Source organism: Ornithorhynchus anatinus, chromosome 4 (genome assembly GCF_004115215.2).
Source record: "Ornithorhynchus anatinus isolate Pmale09 chromosome 4, mOrnAna1.pri.v4, whole genome shotgun sequence".
Taxonomy (NCBI): Eukaryota; Metazoa; Chordata; class Mammalia; order Monotremata; family Ornithorhynchidae; genus Ornithorhynchus; species Ornithorhynchus anatinus.
This window is the reverse complement of record NC_041731.1, coordinates 117,360,173-117,375,407: the sequence shown is the minus strand read 5'-3', so window position 1 is coordinate 117,375,407 and position 15,235 is coordinate 117,360,173. Positions and strand designations below refer to the sequence as shown.

Genomic DNA, 15,235 nt, shown 5'->3' with positions numbered 1-15,235 from the left:
TTTTTTACAAAAAGTTGTATGGTAGGGGTAAAAGAAAAGAAAAAGAAAAAGCATAGTGAACTGTACCATATTATTAACCCCTAAATCAAACTTTTTTTGTCTTGTGTATCTTGATTTTTCTGTGTGCTTTATAGTGAAGCAGCCGACACGAGTCGTTGTTCATAAAACAGCTTTTGAAAGTTGAGAGCACACCCCTGGAGAACCGACTGTGCTTGCTTACGTTTGGTTCATGACTTAAAAATCGAGTACAGGTGATGAAATCTTGGCAGTGTTAACAAAAAAGTAGTGTGTATTGTGCTATTTTTTTTACTCTAGAAACTTAACCATTTGTAGAGAAAAAGGAACAGTCAAATTTTCACACATTGAAGTTTCATTCTGACCTAAAATTAATGATAAAAATGAATAGAAATCAAGCTTTATATTTTAGCCAACATAAGTACTTTCAACAAACTCAGGTGGTGTATCAGGGAGACATTTTCTGGGTGTATTTGTGTGTTTTTCTCTCTTGAAAAAGAATGTGTTCTAATGCAAGGACATTTCTCTGCAGGAGTCATTCCTGATGAGACTAAGGCTTTGTCTCTGTTGGCCCCAGCTAACGCAGTGGCAGGCCTTCTGCCCGGTGGTGGACTCCTGCCGACTCCAAACCCACTAACTCAGGTAATGGTTCCTGTTGGGTTAAAATAATAATGATAATAATGTTGGTATTTGTTAAGCGCTTACTATGTGCAGAGCACTGTTCTAAGCTGCTGGGGCAGATACAGGGTCATCAGGTTGTCCCACGTGGGGCTCACAGTCTTAATCCCCATTTGACAGATGAGGGAACTGAGGCACAGAGAAGTGAAGTGACTTGCCCACAGTCACACAGCTGACAAGTGGCAGAACTGGGATTCAAACCCATGACCTCTGACTCCCAAGCCCGGGCTCTTTCCACTGAGCCACGCTGCTTCTCTAAAAAATCAAGCATCCAATGCTTCTCTAAAATGACGGCGAAGGGTGGAGGCCCATGTTGACGTGGCTGTGAATTAGCACTGCAGTCCACCTTTGAATCGGTCGATGGGTGGCATTTGTTGGGCGCTTGCTGGGTGGAGAGCACTGACCTGAGGGCCGGAGGGAAGCCGGTAGACGCCGTTCACTCTTTGAAATTGGACGCGAAAGCGTTTCTGAAGCCCCCGCCCGCAGTGAGTGCTCGGTAAATGGTATCGGTGATGAGGACGTTTTTCCACAGCCGGGGTTTTGGAATATTTTCGGGACGGGAAGAGGTAACTCTCAAGGTTTATGCCAAGTGGTTTGAAAGTAAGCTCGCCCATGCCCCTGACCCCTTAGTCTCTTATCTTTCTATCTACCCTGTTCAGAGTGGAATGTTGTAGGATTAATGGTCTTTCTCCCCCGCCTTTCCACAATGACCTTTCTTTAGCTAGACCCTTGTGTTATACTGATGTACCTTTCGTCATTCGTCACATCTTAAGTGATGTATCTCATTTGTAGTCGTTAAAGAACATAGCGAAAATCTCTAGAGCTCCTCCGCGGCAACCCTTGTTTTACCCCAACCCTGTGACCTCACTCAGTTTTATTTCTAGTTTGAGGACCGGGGAAGGGGAAGAAATAAAGGAAACCAAAGGTGCAGATGCCCAGTTGTGCTGCACTTGTGCTTTTCTGGTTCTCACCGGGGCTGGGGGTGAGGGGTTCCGCTTCGCGGCCCCTGTGGGAGCGGTCACCTCCCGGGGTTGTTGGCTGGCACCCATTTGGTTTTCCGTCTGCAAGTCTGCGTTACCCCGCGAGGTGTATCCCAAGCTTCACCCCAGTTGGTGTCTCACACCAACTGTTGGGGAACACATAGGTGGAAAAAGGGCCACAAGCCCACAGAGCGGTAGTGGATTTGCTGACTGTGTACCGGCGAGGTGAAATACGAGGTTCAGCCTCCCAGGATGTTTTCCTAATGGACGAGAGATGGGAGACTCAGGAGATCCCGATCTCGAGTTCATACGGTGGTCTTTTTTTTCCCAGATTGGTGCTGTTCCTTTGGCTGCTTTGGGAGCTCCTGCCCTTGACCCTGCCCTTGCCGCTCTTGGACTTCCTGGAGCAAACTTGAACTCTCAGGTATATTTTTCCGTCCTTATTTTCGGCAGTGTCTCTTTGAAATCTTAATGAGCACACTTCAGCTTTGAGCTGGTTTCTCTTCTCTGCCCGGTTCAAGACATTTCCTGCTCCCAGGGGCTCTGTTCCGCGTCTCTGGGCTGCACAGAGCTTTGTAATGGCTCTGTGGGGATTGGCTGTTACTATCTTCCGAGCATCCATCTCGTTACCACTTCAGGGGTCATTCCAAGCAGTTTAAGAAAAAGTCAAGCTTCGAAAATGGGTGTGATTGCTGCTGTTTAATGGCATTTTTTCCAGCATCTCAAGCAGAGTAGTTTTCACTATGCGTGAGGGGTTTGTGAAGTGTGATATTTCGGAGCACTGTTTGGAAAATGACAGGATGTATTTGCAGAAAAATATGTGGTTGACATTCTCGGCTATTACGTGAAATTTTAGTCACTGCTCGTGTGAGAATGAAAATGGACCAGGAGACTGGTATATGCCATATGTTTCATTGCTTTCTCGAAGAGCTCCCAGATTGTTTGGCAAGCAAGTTCAGTTACTTATTATGTTCTTTGTTTTTCCAGTCTCTTGCAGCAGATCAGCTACTAAAGCTTATGAGTACTGTTGATCCCAAGTAAGTTTGTTTTTGTTTTTGTTGAAGGCATGTGATGGTTGCCCTCTTCAACACGGAGAATAATTGAATTTGATCAGATCTTCACTGTTTGTCATAAGAAATGAACTTGTAGAAGCCTAAATTGCCTATCAGACCTACCCTAATTCTCTCTTGTTGCATTTTGCTGTGCTGTTCTGAGAAGTGGAATTTATGGGTGAACTCTGTATGACTTCAAGCATATGCTTCTGCCAAACTTGGTTTTTCTGACACCATCCTGTCCTTCCCATGTGGCCGATCTCACTCTCCTTTGCTGGTCCAACCTCTACCTCCCACTCCCTGTGAGTGTCCCGCTGCTTAGTTTTGGGTCCCCTTCTATTCTCAGTCTACTCTCCCCTCCCTCGGAGAAAGTCATCTGCTCGCTCAATTTCAGCTTCCACCTATTTACGGATGACTTCCGTACCTACTTAAACAGCTTCAGCTTCTCCTGCAATCTCACGACCCTGCCTCCAGGGCATCACTGTGTGGGTGTTTTGCCAGGAGAAGCAGCACGGCCCAGTGGAAAGAGCCTGGGCCTGGGGGTCAAAGGACTTGGATTCTAATCCCGGCCCCGCCACTTGTGTGATCTTGGACAAGTCCCTTGGCTTTTCCTGGCTTCCCCATCTGCAAAGTGAGGATTCGATACCCGTTCTCCCTCCTACTTAGAGTGCAAGCCCATAGGGGACCTGATTATCCTGTGTCTACCCCAACGTTTAGTATGGTGCCGGACACATAGTAAGCGCTTAACAAATGTCACAACTGCTCTCCCTCTGTGTGTCATCTGTGCACTTGGATCTGTGACCTTTGGGCATCTGATAGTCATCTCAACCTCACAGCCCTGATGCACATATCCATAAATTATGTTATAAATTGTGCATTTATATTAATGACCATCCCCCTTCTAGCCTGGAAGCAGGGAATGTGTTCGCTAATTCTTTGTTACTCTCCCTCAACTGCTTAGTATGGTGCTCTGCACATGGTAAGCAGTCAGTAAATACCATTGATGGATTGACCTCAAGCCCAACATATCCAAAATGGAACTTTTCATCTTTTTGCCCGTAATACCCTTGCCTCCTCTTCCAGCCCCCATGTTCAGTCTGTCACCAATCCACTCCGCTCCGTTCTTCCTCCACAGCTTCTCCAGAATCCATCCCTTCCTCTCCATCTAAACTGGAACCACACTGGTCCCAGCACTTGTCGTATTCCAGACTCTGTTGCATCTGCTGTCTGCCCTCTTTCCAGGCCATACTTCACTCTGCCACCCCGGTCGTTTCCTTAAGCCACAGTGCTGCACACGACTCCCATTATGTCCCTTTGCCCCATTTCACGCTCTCGAGTTTCTCTCACTTCGCTTCCTCCTACCTGTAATTGATTTGAGATGCTTGACTCCCCCACTAGACTGTAGAATGATAACAAGCTACTGATTGATCCATTTACGTAGCCTAAAACAATACTAGCACAAAATGTGAGTGGTCTAGCTTTTCAGAAGTTGACAATCCTCCAAATGATCTGTTTCCCTAACAGAACCTAGTGGGGGTGAAAGCTATATCCTTCCCCCACATCCTATGTGTGTTTTTGGTTTTTTTTTAATCTTACTGATAAGCTACATTCCTTTGGTTTCCCAAACTTTTGATTAGCCTTGATCTCAGAGAGTAGATGTTTCTGAAGTTTTGTGACCAGAATTTCAGATTGTAATAGTCTGGTTGGTTTTCAGGTTGAACCATGTGGCTGCAGGTCTTGTTTCACCAAGTCTGAAATCAGATACCTCCAGTAAAGAAATAGAGGAGGCAATGAAAAGAGTCCGTGAAGCTCAGTCGCTGATTTCTGCTGCGATAGAGCCAGGTAAACCTAAATCATTCAGTTGGGTTTGCGGGGGCCTGGTGTAGAGTTGAATGCATAAAGACCTTTAAACGTAATTTTCCTTTGATTTCAGATAAGAAAGAAGAGAAACGAAGGCATTCAAGGTCAAGGTCACGCTCGCGGAGAAGGAGGACTCCCTCGTCATCTCGACACAGGTTAGACACCCAGACTTCACCATTTCAGGCCGACTGGCATGTAGAAATGTCTTTTCCCTATAAATGTAAATACTTCTTAGGCTGGAGTATCAGGAGGTTTTTTGGTTTTGGTTTGGGGTTGTTTTTTTAGTGAAACCGTTTTCATTAGTACATAGCTGGTCATTCAATCCATTCAAGCAACTACCTGTTTGGTTATTGTAGTAATAGGGTTTTTAAGCTCCTACTGTGTGCAAAGCATTCCTCAGCATTGGGAAAGACATGTGGGTGAGATTTTCACAGGCCCTGGCTCACAATCAAAGAGTAAGATAGGGAAAGGGAACTTAGTGCGATCTATTTTTGGTCACTAAAATAAGTGGGATAACCTTGCTGTTGAACTGAGGCAGTATTCAAGTATGTTCTCTGTCGGTGATTCCCTGCCATTTGCTGTTGACCAGATTTGCATTCTCATTCAACATTTGAGTGCTTACTGTGTGCAGAGCACTGTACTAAGCACTTGGGGGAGTACATTACAGTAATAAACAGTCACATTCCCTGTCAGATTGAATTGTCGCCATACGTTCGTGGGAGCGTACGTATGTGTTGAGGACTCTGGCTCGTGTTTCCTCACTCATTTATTGTCTTTGGCACAGGGACTTCCTGTTTGAGACAACTAAAAGTAGAGGAGCCCAATGCGCCAAATGAAGCTTCCACATTTTAAACGTTATGGTGGCTCTTTTTGGATCGCCTAACAATTTTGTACTTTGTGCTTATCTTAGGCGGTCAAGAAGCAGATCCAGGAGGAGATCGCACTCTAAGTCCAGGAGCCGGCGGCGATCTAAGAGTCCGCGGCGGCGAAGATCTCATTCCAGAGAGAGGGGGAGAAGGTCTCGGAGCACCTCCAAGGCCAGGTGATTTCCTGTTGGGGTTTTTGGGGATTTGTTTGCACCTTGAGGCGATTTTGCGGATTACAGAGAAGAATGTGGCCTTGGACCATTCCAAGGAATTGCCTAGAGTGGAGCCAGCACTCTGCCTCCACAGCCTGTGGGTGGGGCAAAAGGAATAATTAGCAGGGCAGGAGTGCGTCCCCCATTGTAGCTGCCGTGGACAAGCTGTTCTCCAAATGACGGACCTTGACTCGCGCAGTGCAGAGTTACGGACCCTGTTAAAAAGAGGAATCTGCTGTGGTCTTGGAAAAATTGCCCAGAGCACCTGGATAATGTCAGTCAATGTAATTGAGCATTTCCTGGGTGCCACGCATGGTTCTAAGCGTTCAGGAGAATACAACAGAATTGGTAGACCTGTTTCCTGTCCACAAGAAGCTTACAGTCTGGGGGAGATGGTCCCAGCCCGTCCCCTCTCAGGGTCCACCTTGGGTGACATTTTGGAGTTGCCGGTCCCCTCCAGAGGTGGGTTCAGCATGGTACAAAACCTCCCAGTGCCTGGGCCGTCCCCACTGGTGGAGAGGCTTGGGTCCACAGACCTCCCCAAACCCACGAGAAACGGCTGGCTGGCTGACGTTCTCTGGTGCGGGTCTCCGGGGGAAACCGTGTAGTGCTGTGGATCTGGGAATAAATGAGATGTGATGCCGTAGGAGGATTTGAGAGAGAGCCTGGCACATTCCATCCAGAGCTTTCCCTTGTGTGGGCAGCCCACTTCCCAGAAGAGGGACGGATTACTTGAGGAAGTAGGAAAGCTATTGCGTGGTCCATATGCAGTCTCCTGCTCTGCACCCAATAACCACATAGTGAAAACCATTACTACCCTGTCTCTTTCGACTCTCAGTCTGGACAGGGTTGGGTGCGAGATGCCCACAAATACCCATAGGAGAAGCAGGTGACAGCAAAAGAGGAGGAGGGTTCATTTGGCCCCGTTCTGCTCCGCAGGACTTGCACCATTTCCACTGTTGCTCTTAGAGATTGGACATTCAACAGTGGGGAATATTGTGAAGTATCTGTGTCTGCAGCATTTTGCTCCACTGCCAAATCAGTCAGTTGTATTTATTAAACGCTTAACTCTGTGCAGAGCACTATACTAAGCATTTGGGAGAGTATACTATAACAGAGTCAGATAGGTTCCCTGCCTGCCTACAAGGAGTGTCAAATACATCAACAGATGTAATTTTTTTTTTTAAAGAGAGAAAAAGAAAGAAGAAAAAGAAAAGAAACGTTCCAAAACTCCTCCAAAAAGCTACAGCACAACCAGACGATCAAGAAGCGCAAGCAGGTAATTTGACTTCTCTTTTCTCCAGATGAATTCCAGGTGCTTCTTAGTGCCTCTTTTAAAGCCGGAGAGGTGGGGGTGACGCAGAAAAGCATTGTAAATTATTATTTTCTGATGGCTGTTGTTTTCGACTGACTCGAGTAATTCCTCTAGTGGGTGTTACTTTCCAGATTCAAACTTTAACCAGAGACTTTTTATTGGATCATTTTGATTTCCTCTATCAAAAGAATGTCTGCATTCAACGGTTTACATTACATCCCTGTTGCTTTTTTGCCGGCAGTTCGTAGTCCCATTCCACCATGCCGTGGCCGCCAGCTGGTCCCCACTGACTTCCTCAACAGAGAGAGGCTCTTCTCGGGCCTTTAAAGCAAATGCATTAGTGTCTGGGTGAATTTATCCTCTCAGGAGCCACCTTCTGCCCTGAGCATGTCCAGCTTGTCCAACCTTTTACTGTGGCTAAAATAATTCATTCTCTCCTTTGGAATCAGAACTCTGCTCTTTCTTTCAAAAAAAGAGAGAGGGAGAGAATCCAAGATTAAACCCTCTTTTCCTTTTCATAATAATAGCAATAATGGTACTTACTGTGTTTACTCTGTGCCAGGCATTGATCGAAGTGCTGGGATAGATGCAAGTCAGTCAGGGTGGACCCAGTGCCACATGGAGCTCACACCCTTAATCCCCATTTTACAGGTGAGGTAACCTGAGGCTGAGAAGGGTCACATAGCAGACAAGTGGTGGAGCTGGGACTAGAACCCAGGCCGTTCTGCCTCCCAGGCCCATGCTCTGTCCACTAAGTCACACTGCTTCAGCTCTTGTGTGTCACCTGGAGTTGCTGCCTTTATTCATCCCCCCTTCCCAACCCCACAGCACTTAGGTTCATATCTGTAATTTATTTATATTAATGTCTGTCTTCTCCTCTAGATTGAAGCCCATTGTAGGCAGGAAATGTGTTATATTATTATACTCTTCCAAGAGCTCAGTACATTGCTCTGCACACAGCGCTCAATAAATATGATTGACTGCCTGATTGACCAAGATGACGAATGACTTGTAAAACCACATTTAAAAAAAAAAAGATCTGGTGTCCTGGTGGATTGTGAATTGAACTTAGGCAAGTCGCCAATGTTTTAAAAGCAGGCCCCATACTGGAACATGGTGGGAGAGAATTAAAGTCCTTTAATTATAGGGCTGGTTGTCCTAGGGACCCCTGTGTATCCATTTGGTTCAATGCACTCTGCTGAACACTTGGGAAAATACACCTGAAGCACAAGACATGATGTCTGCTCACAAGAAGCTGAAAGTTTAATGCAGGAGACAGATAGCAAATCTGTACAAATTGAGTGTTTGGAATAGAAGCAACAACGTCTAGTGGAGAGAGCCACGGGTCTGGGAGGCAGAAGGGTCCGAGTTCTAGTTCTGGCTCCCTCACTTGTCTGCTGTGTGAGTTTGGGGCAAGTCACTTCATTTCTCTGTGCCTCAAATTACCTCATCTGTAAAATGGGGGTTAAGGCTGAGCTCCATCTGGGACAGGAACTGTGTCCAACCTGATTGACTTGTATCAACCCCCAACTCTTTAGAACAGTGTCTGGCACATAGTGTGTAAAAAATATTAAATTGCTCTGACTGTACAATTATGTTTATATGCACAAGTGCTGCTGAATGAGAGTATAAGTAGAACAAGTAAGTGCCAGAGGGGCGCTTAGGAACTCTCCAGCTATAGAGGAGCATGGGAACTGGCAGAGGATTGGGAAAAGAAAATGTTGGACAATAGGACTTTGGGAAGAAAACCACGTAGAAACTTTTAGGAAACCCTTGCCCTCTGCTCCAACCTCTCACCAGTGCTTTTGGCTCTCTGCGGTGGGTTTGGCCTCTTCTAACGTATCTTGGGTGTGTCACTCACGTGGGTGAGATCCCAACTGTAATCTCGTGGTAGGCAGGGACTATGTCTACCAGATCTCTCTCTCATAGGTGTAGTACAGCTCTGTACATTGTAAGGGCTTAGTAAATACGATTATTGCTGAGCTGCAAGTTGAAGTGCAGAGGATTATCCTATCCGCCACTAGTTAAATTACTCGCATGTAACTAGTATTTGAGTGCTTAGTATGCAGGACATTGTACTAAGTACTTGGGAGACCTTAATACAACAGAATTAACCGACACTTTCCTTGCCCACAACAAGTTTACTGTCTAGAGCGGGGGATATAGGAATTTAGCGGCATGAGCTACATTTAAAGACAAAGAAAGGTAGCTCTGAGTTACCGGTTTCTGAAAATACCAAGTGATATAGGCCTGCAGGACAAATGTGTCTTTTGGTGTTTTTCTTAGATTCTCTTTAGTGGCCCTTAAGGTAGGCATCTGTACATGTTATCAACATTTAGCCTCCACACCCTTGAACTGCTTTTTACTTGGTCTCTAAGGAAGATTTTTAGTCAAACGTCAATACTGGGGATCCATGGTCATAATACATTGCTCAAGGTCATAGAGCACGTCATTTATTTGTGAGCAGGCCAAGTTAAGAATTACTGGTTTGTCCCTAGGTTATCATCATGGCACACTGGCTTCTAATTAACCCGCTGTAATGAGATCAGCAAATCTGATGAACTTTCATCCTAGAACTCTTGGCTCAGAAAAAGTACACACGCGTTTTTGGAAAGCGAAGCACAAATTAGCTAGTAGAGTCAGATTATAACACTGATTTTGTTGCAATATGGTTGAAGGTTACTTCATCAAAAAATTCTAACTTGGAACCCAATACCAAGTATGGAATGTTGTAGAAAGTAGACGGTAGTTATGCACCATTTCTGTAATTAATGGCTGCAAAGCACAAGTGCACATCTGATTGGTTGCCCTTTGGAGTTTACTTTTCTGTTTAAAATGGGTCATGTGGCTTTTCTCCACCTATGCACCCCTCTTGCAAAGCCTGTAATGACCCAGTCGCCTTTTGGCAAAGACATTTGGCAAGTCACTTCACTTCTCTGTGCCTCAGTTACCTCATCTGTAAAAGGGGGATTGAGACCGTGAACCCCATGCGGGACAGGAACTGTGTCCAACCTGATTTGCTTCTGTCCACCCCAGCGCTTAGTAGAGGGCCTGGCACGTAGTAAGTGCTTAACAAATGCCATAATTCTTATTTCCTTCATCTGAGCAAGCAGCTCATTTCAAAGATTATTGCATCATCATTTTCATTAGACATGGACCTATTGGGTTCTTGCCATATGGTCTCTGTTTCTTAAGGGCATGTTTCAACTCTTGTTCATATTCCCAAAATTTCTTCTTCCATTATTCATGTTCTGCGCAGAAGGTTAAAGGTAGTTCCAGTGCTCAGTCATTCCCCTTATCCTGAGGGGAATTTCTTGCCGCCTGGCTATTTTTTCCTTGGTTGGGCGGAGTTTGCCAATCAAATTATTATACAAAAATTGGCTAAACAATCTCTGGCGACTGAGCATGCCCAGAATTGCATCTACAAAATTTTTCTCGGGGGGGTACAGGGAAAATAGGTACTTGAAACATCAGTCGGTATTATTGTGCATCTGCTGTGTAGAGCACTCTACTAAACAGTTGGTAAGACTATTCTAGAGTTAGAAATGCCCTAAGGGGGAGACAGACACAAAGTAATTACTAGTAGAAGAGAAAGGACAAATGGCCAGGTGAATGTTTTTAGTAAAGGTATTTTGGTATCTAAATGCTAGGGTGAAGGTTGATTGCAGAAGTTTATATTTAGTTGTCAAGGGGATATAACCTAGGAAGAAGAAAAATTAATTGGGAACGGCCTCCTAGAAAGGTCTTAAAGATGAGGAGATTCATGGTCTGGGGGATTTGAAGAGAGGAGGAAATACTCCAAGCATTTGAAAGGGGTCAGAGAGGTGAGATCGTGGCACAGGAAATAGGTGAGCTTAAGAAGGACAGAGATGGCGAGCTGGGGGTGTGGTGGGAGAAGAGAGCAGATGAGAGGGAGAAAGTTAGTTGAGTGCCTTGAAGCCAGTGGTCGGAGTTTCTGCTTGAAGAGGGAGGAACCAGTTGTGTCATGCTTGAACCTTTGGAAGGAAATACTTTTTGGCAGATGTCTTGGGTATACAGTGTCCGTTTGCTTCTGGGTACTGAATGTATATATACAAAGCCTCAACAGGAACACTTTGGTGGTGGTGGTTCTACAGTAAGTTCTTATTTGTACTCCTTCATTGCAAGTCGCATTTCCCTAGGGATGGCCTCACCACTCCTCACCTCACCGAGGGAGGAACCGACTGTCCTCCTAAACTGTCGGTTGAACAGCTGGCTCCTATTGGGAACCAGTTGTTTCCACAAGCCCTGCATCTGTTAGCCAGCCCAACCTGCTGATTTTTTCACTGTCACCAACTCTTGAGTGGGATTGACAAGAGCTCCCGAACCTTGGGGGGATGATTTCAACCAGAACATTTTGAGTGATGAGCACTCTGGATTAACTTTTTCTATTAGAATGGGGGCAGCTCATTCTTCAGATTCTGCACGATCCCTTCTGGCAGAGGTTCTTGCTCCGTAGGAGTGAGATGGGCCCAACGTCTCCTACGTCAGCCCAATGGAAAAGCTGACTTGGTTGGCTGTGGGCTGCGTTTGGCTATTTAGAAACCAGTTATCCTCTTGCTTGTAGAGAGAGACGACGCAGAAGAAGCAGGAGTGGAACAAGGTCACCTAAAAAACCACGGTCTCCGAAAAGAAAAATGTCCCGGTCACCATCTCCGAGAAGGTGAGGAAACGAAGGTGGTCATGTAATATTGTCTGCTTTCTGATTGATTTTTTAGAGGGAATTAAGGATTCACCCAGTGGAAATAAGTCTCTGAAATTGGACTGTTCTTCGATGTCTAATGAGCCGTTGAAACTGAGTTATACATTCAGACTCACCAGCCTGCTTGCCCACGTCGGGTGGGTGGTGGTAGCCTGGAGCCCCGTTCAGGTTGTAGATGGAAGGAGGGACTGGAGTGGTTGATGTGCTTTCTCCCACCCTCTCGAGATCCCTGTTCTTGGAGTTCTGGGGCTTTGAACTCCTAGAGGTACACATCAGGGAGAAAGTCGTTGCACTTGTCAGTCGGTCAGTGGTATTAATCTGAGTGCTCGCCGACCTGGCCCATTCCCCAGGCCTTCGGCACCTGGGAACATTGAGGAAGTAAAACTCTAGTGAGCTGACTGGACACACTCTGCTGAATGTGATTCCGTCCCCTGAAAGATTCATTTTGCTGCATGAAATGATCGCTTCCCATCTAAAGGGAGGGAGGAATTCTCTACCCCAAAATCCCGAAGAAAGGTGACAGTCAGACCCTCAGGTGAGCCGGAGCACTTTTGAATTCCATGTACTGTCGTCCTAGGCACAAAAAGGAAAAGAAGAAAGATAAAGACAAAGAGAGGAGCAGAGATGAGCGAGAGAGATCCACCAGCAAGAAGAAGAAGAGCAAAGACAAAGAGAAGGACCGGGAGAGAAAATCGGAGAGCGACAAAGATGTAAAAGTATGCTCACAGCCTAATTTTCTGGAGAGCGAGCGTTCCAGCCGCGCTCTCCGTTCGGTAGGCGGCGTCTGAAGCGAATTTTAACTTTCTTATTCTCCTCGGCAAAGCAGGTTACTCGGGATTACGATGAAGAAGAACAGGGCTACGACAGCGAAAAAGAGAAGAAAGAGGACAAGAAGGCTGCGGAAAGCGCTTCCCCCAAGACGAAGGAGTCTCCGGTGGAAAAGGGGAGCGGCGACTCCCTGAGAGAATCCAAAGTGAACGGAGATGACCATCACGAAGAAGACATGGATATGAGCGATTGAAAGTTGCCTTTGAACGAGTCCAACTGTACACATGCATCAGTGTCATTCCTCCGTGTGATTTCTTTCTGCTGTATCTCTTAATCCTAAACCTAGATGTAAAACAGCTCTGAGCGCTAAATGGTCGTCAAGCTCCCCGATATTAGTTGTTTCCATCAAAAGCTTTATAGGAAGTGACAGGCGGGTAACCATCCTTGTTCTGGCCCCAGCCGCCGGAGTAGCCCCGCGCTGCTTCAGGCCAGGCCGGCGGTGGCAGGCTGCATGACTCTACAGCAGGCATGGATTGTTTATGTTGTATGATCTCCTTTAGTAAATAAGCTCACTTAGTATTTCTAGAGTTTGATTAACTGCAGTAATAGAACCGTATAGGGAATGCACTGACTGCATGTTACTTGTGGCAGGACTATCCTTCAATGTTATTAAATCCTACAACAGAGGATGGAGCGACTCAAGGGTCTTAAGTGTGGTGACGTGACAGATTAACAATTTACAGTTACATCCGGAAGTAAAACATTCTGAAGTAGGTAGATAATCTTTTTAGCCTTGCGGCTGAATTCTCCATGGGTTCTGTTTAGCTTTGAAAGGTTAAAGATGCGCTAACCTTTTTGGGTAACAAGTTAGGCGGCTTCATTTTCTTTCAGATATAACTGCCTCTGGAAGATGGACAGAAAATTTTGAAGTAGAGTTACCTCTCTGCGTTGTTGGGAGCCGATTTTTTTTTTTTTTTTTTTTTGTGATGTTCGTGCCCTCTGCATCGGCATCGATGAAACCTGTCACCCCAGTGCTGGCTTTTTAATGGTTGACTTTTTTCACTTTGGTTCTTAATTTGGCGGGGGGGGGGGTCGGGAGGGGGGTTGTTTTGGTTTTTTTTGTTTTGTTTTTGAGCTCAATAATGCAAAAAGGGGTAGTGCATTTTAAATTGACCTTGGTCTGCTTTTAAGAACAAGTCTTGATATAATGTAATTCTTATTTGATCTCAAGTTGTATAAACTAATGAATTTGTGTTACTGTCACTTGCAGTAGTAATCTTATGCACACCAAGATTCCATGTTATGCAAAAGTAGTTAGGCAAGCTGTTTTCTTAGTTAAAAAAAAGTTTCAGAGCTTTTACTTTTGTGCAGGTAAAGACAAAAGTAGGCTACAGTCTGTGCCATGTTGATGTACAGTTTCTGAAATTGTTTTACAAGACTTTGATAATAAAACCCTTAAACTTACGCTCATGTTCCTGTAAAACTGTACTTGTATTTATTTACACTATTGAATGTATGAAATTTACCTCATTCATTTAAGACCTTTCACTTCCTATCTCCATTTAAACGCAACAGCCGCTAAAGTCCAGCGCTAGGGATTAGAAAAATTGAGTGGTGAAGACCGAAAAAGTCTGGGGGCCTGGATTCATGGGGCAGCTTGTCGAGTCTTCTCTCTCCCCACTGCCTCCCTCGGACCCGGGGTGCTGGTGGGGAAGTACGAGAAGAGGGTTGAACTTCAAGATCTAGGATTCGTTAAAAGACCGTTACCTTGTATTTGGTGAACGTATTTTCAATGAAGTATTCTGGAAAAGGTGTTGAAGATTAGTATTAGAGGTCTTGCAACTAGAGTACAATTCTAATGGCCCATTCTTTCCTGAGTGATTCAAGAGAATAGCTCGCTTGGAGACATGTAACTTGGCAAATTTAGCAACAGTTTTCTAAACATTTTACAATTTGTCATAGGAATGCAGCATCTTTTTAGAGTTTGTAGAACGTTAACTTTTTCAAGAATTTTTATCAAAAGAAACTTTGTCTACAGTATCAAAAATTTTCCCGGCCAAGCAGTAGTCTTAGTCTCTGCATTTCAAAGCGGAACCAACCAAGTTACCCACACGAAATGGTATTAGGTCAGAGGTGCCCGTGAGGAGGAGGCTTCGGCAGTCGGAATCGTTAGCGAGAGCGTGAGGACCAGGGATGCCTATGTTGCAGTCACGGAGGGGAAAGCTCCGACCTTCTCTTTGCTTGGAACATCCTACCACTGGCCGAGTTGACGTTCTGCGACGAAGGGATTCCGTAGTCTGAGTGCTTTTCCTGCCCGGAATACCAGCCGGCCCGCCGGAGACATTGACCAGACACCCACGTTCGTAGAGTTGCGCACCGCCTCCACATTGAGTTCTGTTCTGTATTTGGTAGTAAATATGATGAAATAAAATGGTTTTACTAGACGACGTGTGTGCTTTTCCTTTGCCTGAAGTCTGCGGGGCCCACTCCTAGGGTGAGTTGGAAAGAACCGATTGGCCTCATTGCCTGCTGTGGAAAATGACTCGGTCTAGCAAGCAGTTGAACGGCAGCATCGGAAATAGGCCCTCGTCATGGAGGAACGGCATTTTCAGAAACGAGTGGATTCATTCGGTTGTACTTATTGAGCAGTTAGTGTGCGTGGAGCGCTGTACCAACCACTAGGGAGAGTAGGTGGAAACATTCCCTGCCCACAGTGGGTTTACAGTGGGAATTACCCATCGAGAAAGCATTAGCCCTTGTAGCAGTGAC

At 45.5% G+C, this 15,235-nt stretch overlaps 1 protein-coding gene across 1 annotated transcript; it reads left to right on the top strand.

Annotated features, from left to right (window-relative positions):
• Positions 1-265: 265 nt before the first annotated feature.
• Positions 266-14,910, top strand: LOC100073917 (serine/arginine-rich splicing factor 11). The gene is given in 11 exon segments (XM_039911923.1): positions 266-497; positions 499-657; positions 2,005-2,097; positions 2,661-2,710; positions 4,440-4,567; positions 4,659-4,740; positions 5,496-5,627; positions 6,853-6,942; positions 11,564-11,659; positions 12,276-12,414; positions 12,522-14,910. Coding segments are annotated over 11 exon segments (1,275 nt in total). The 5' UTR covers positions 266-389; the 3' UTR covers positions 12,720-14,910.
• The last annotated feature ends 325 nt before the right edge of the window (positions 14,911-15,235 follow it).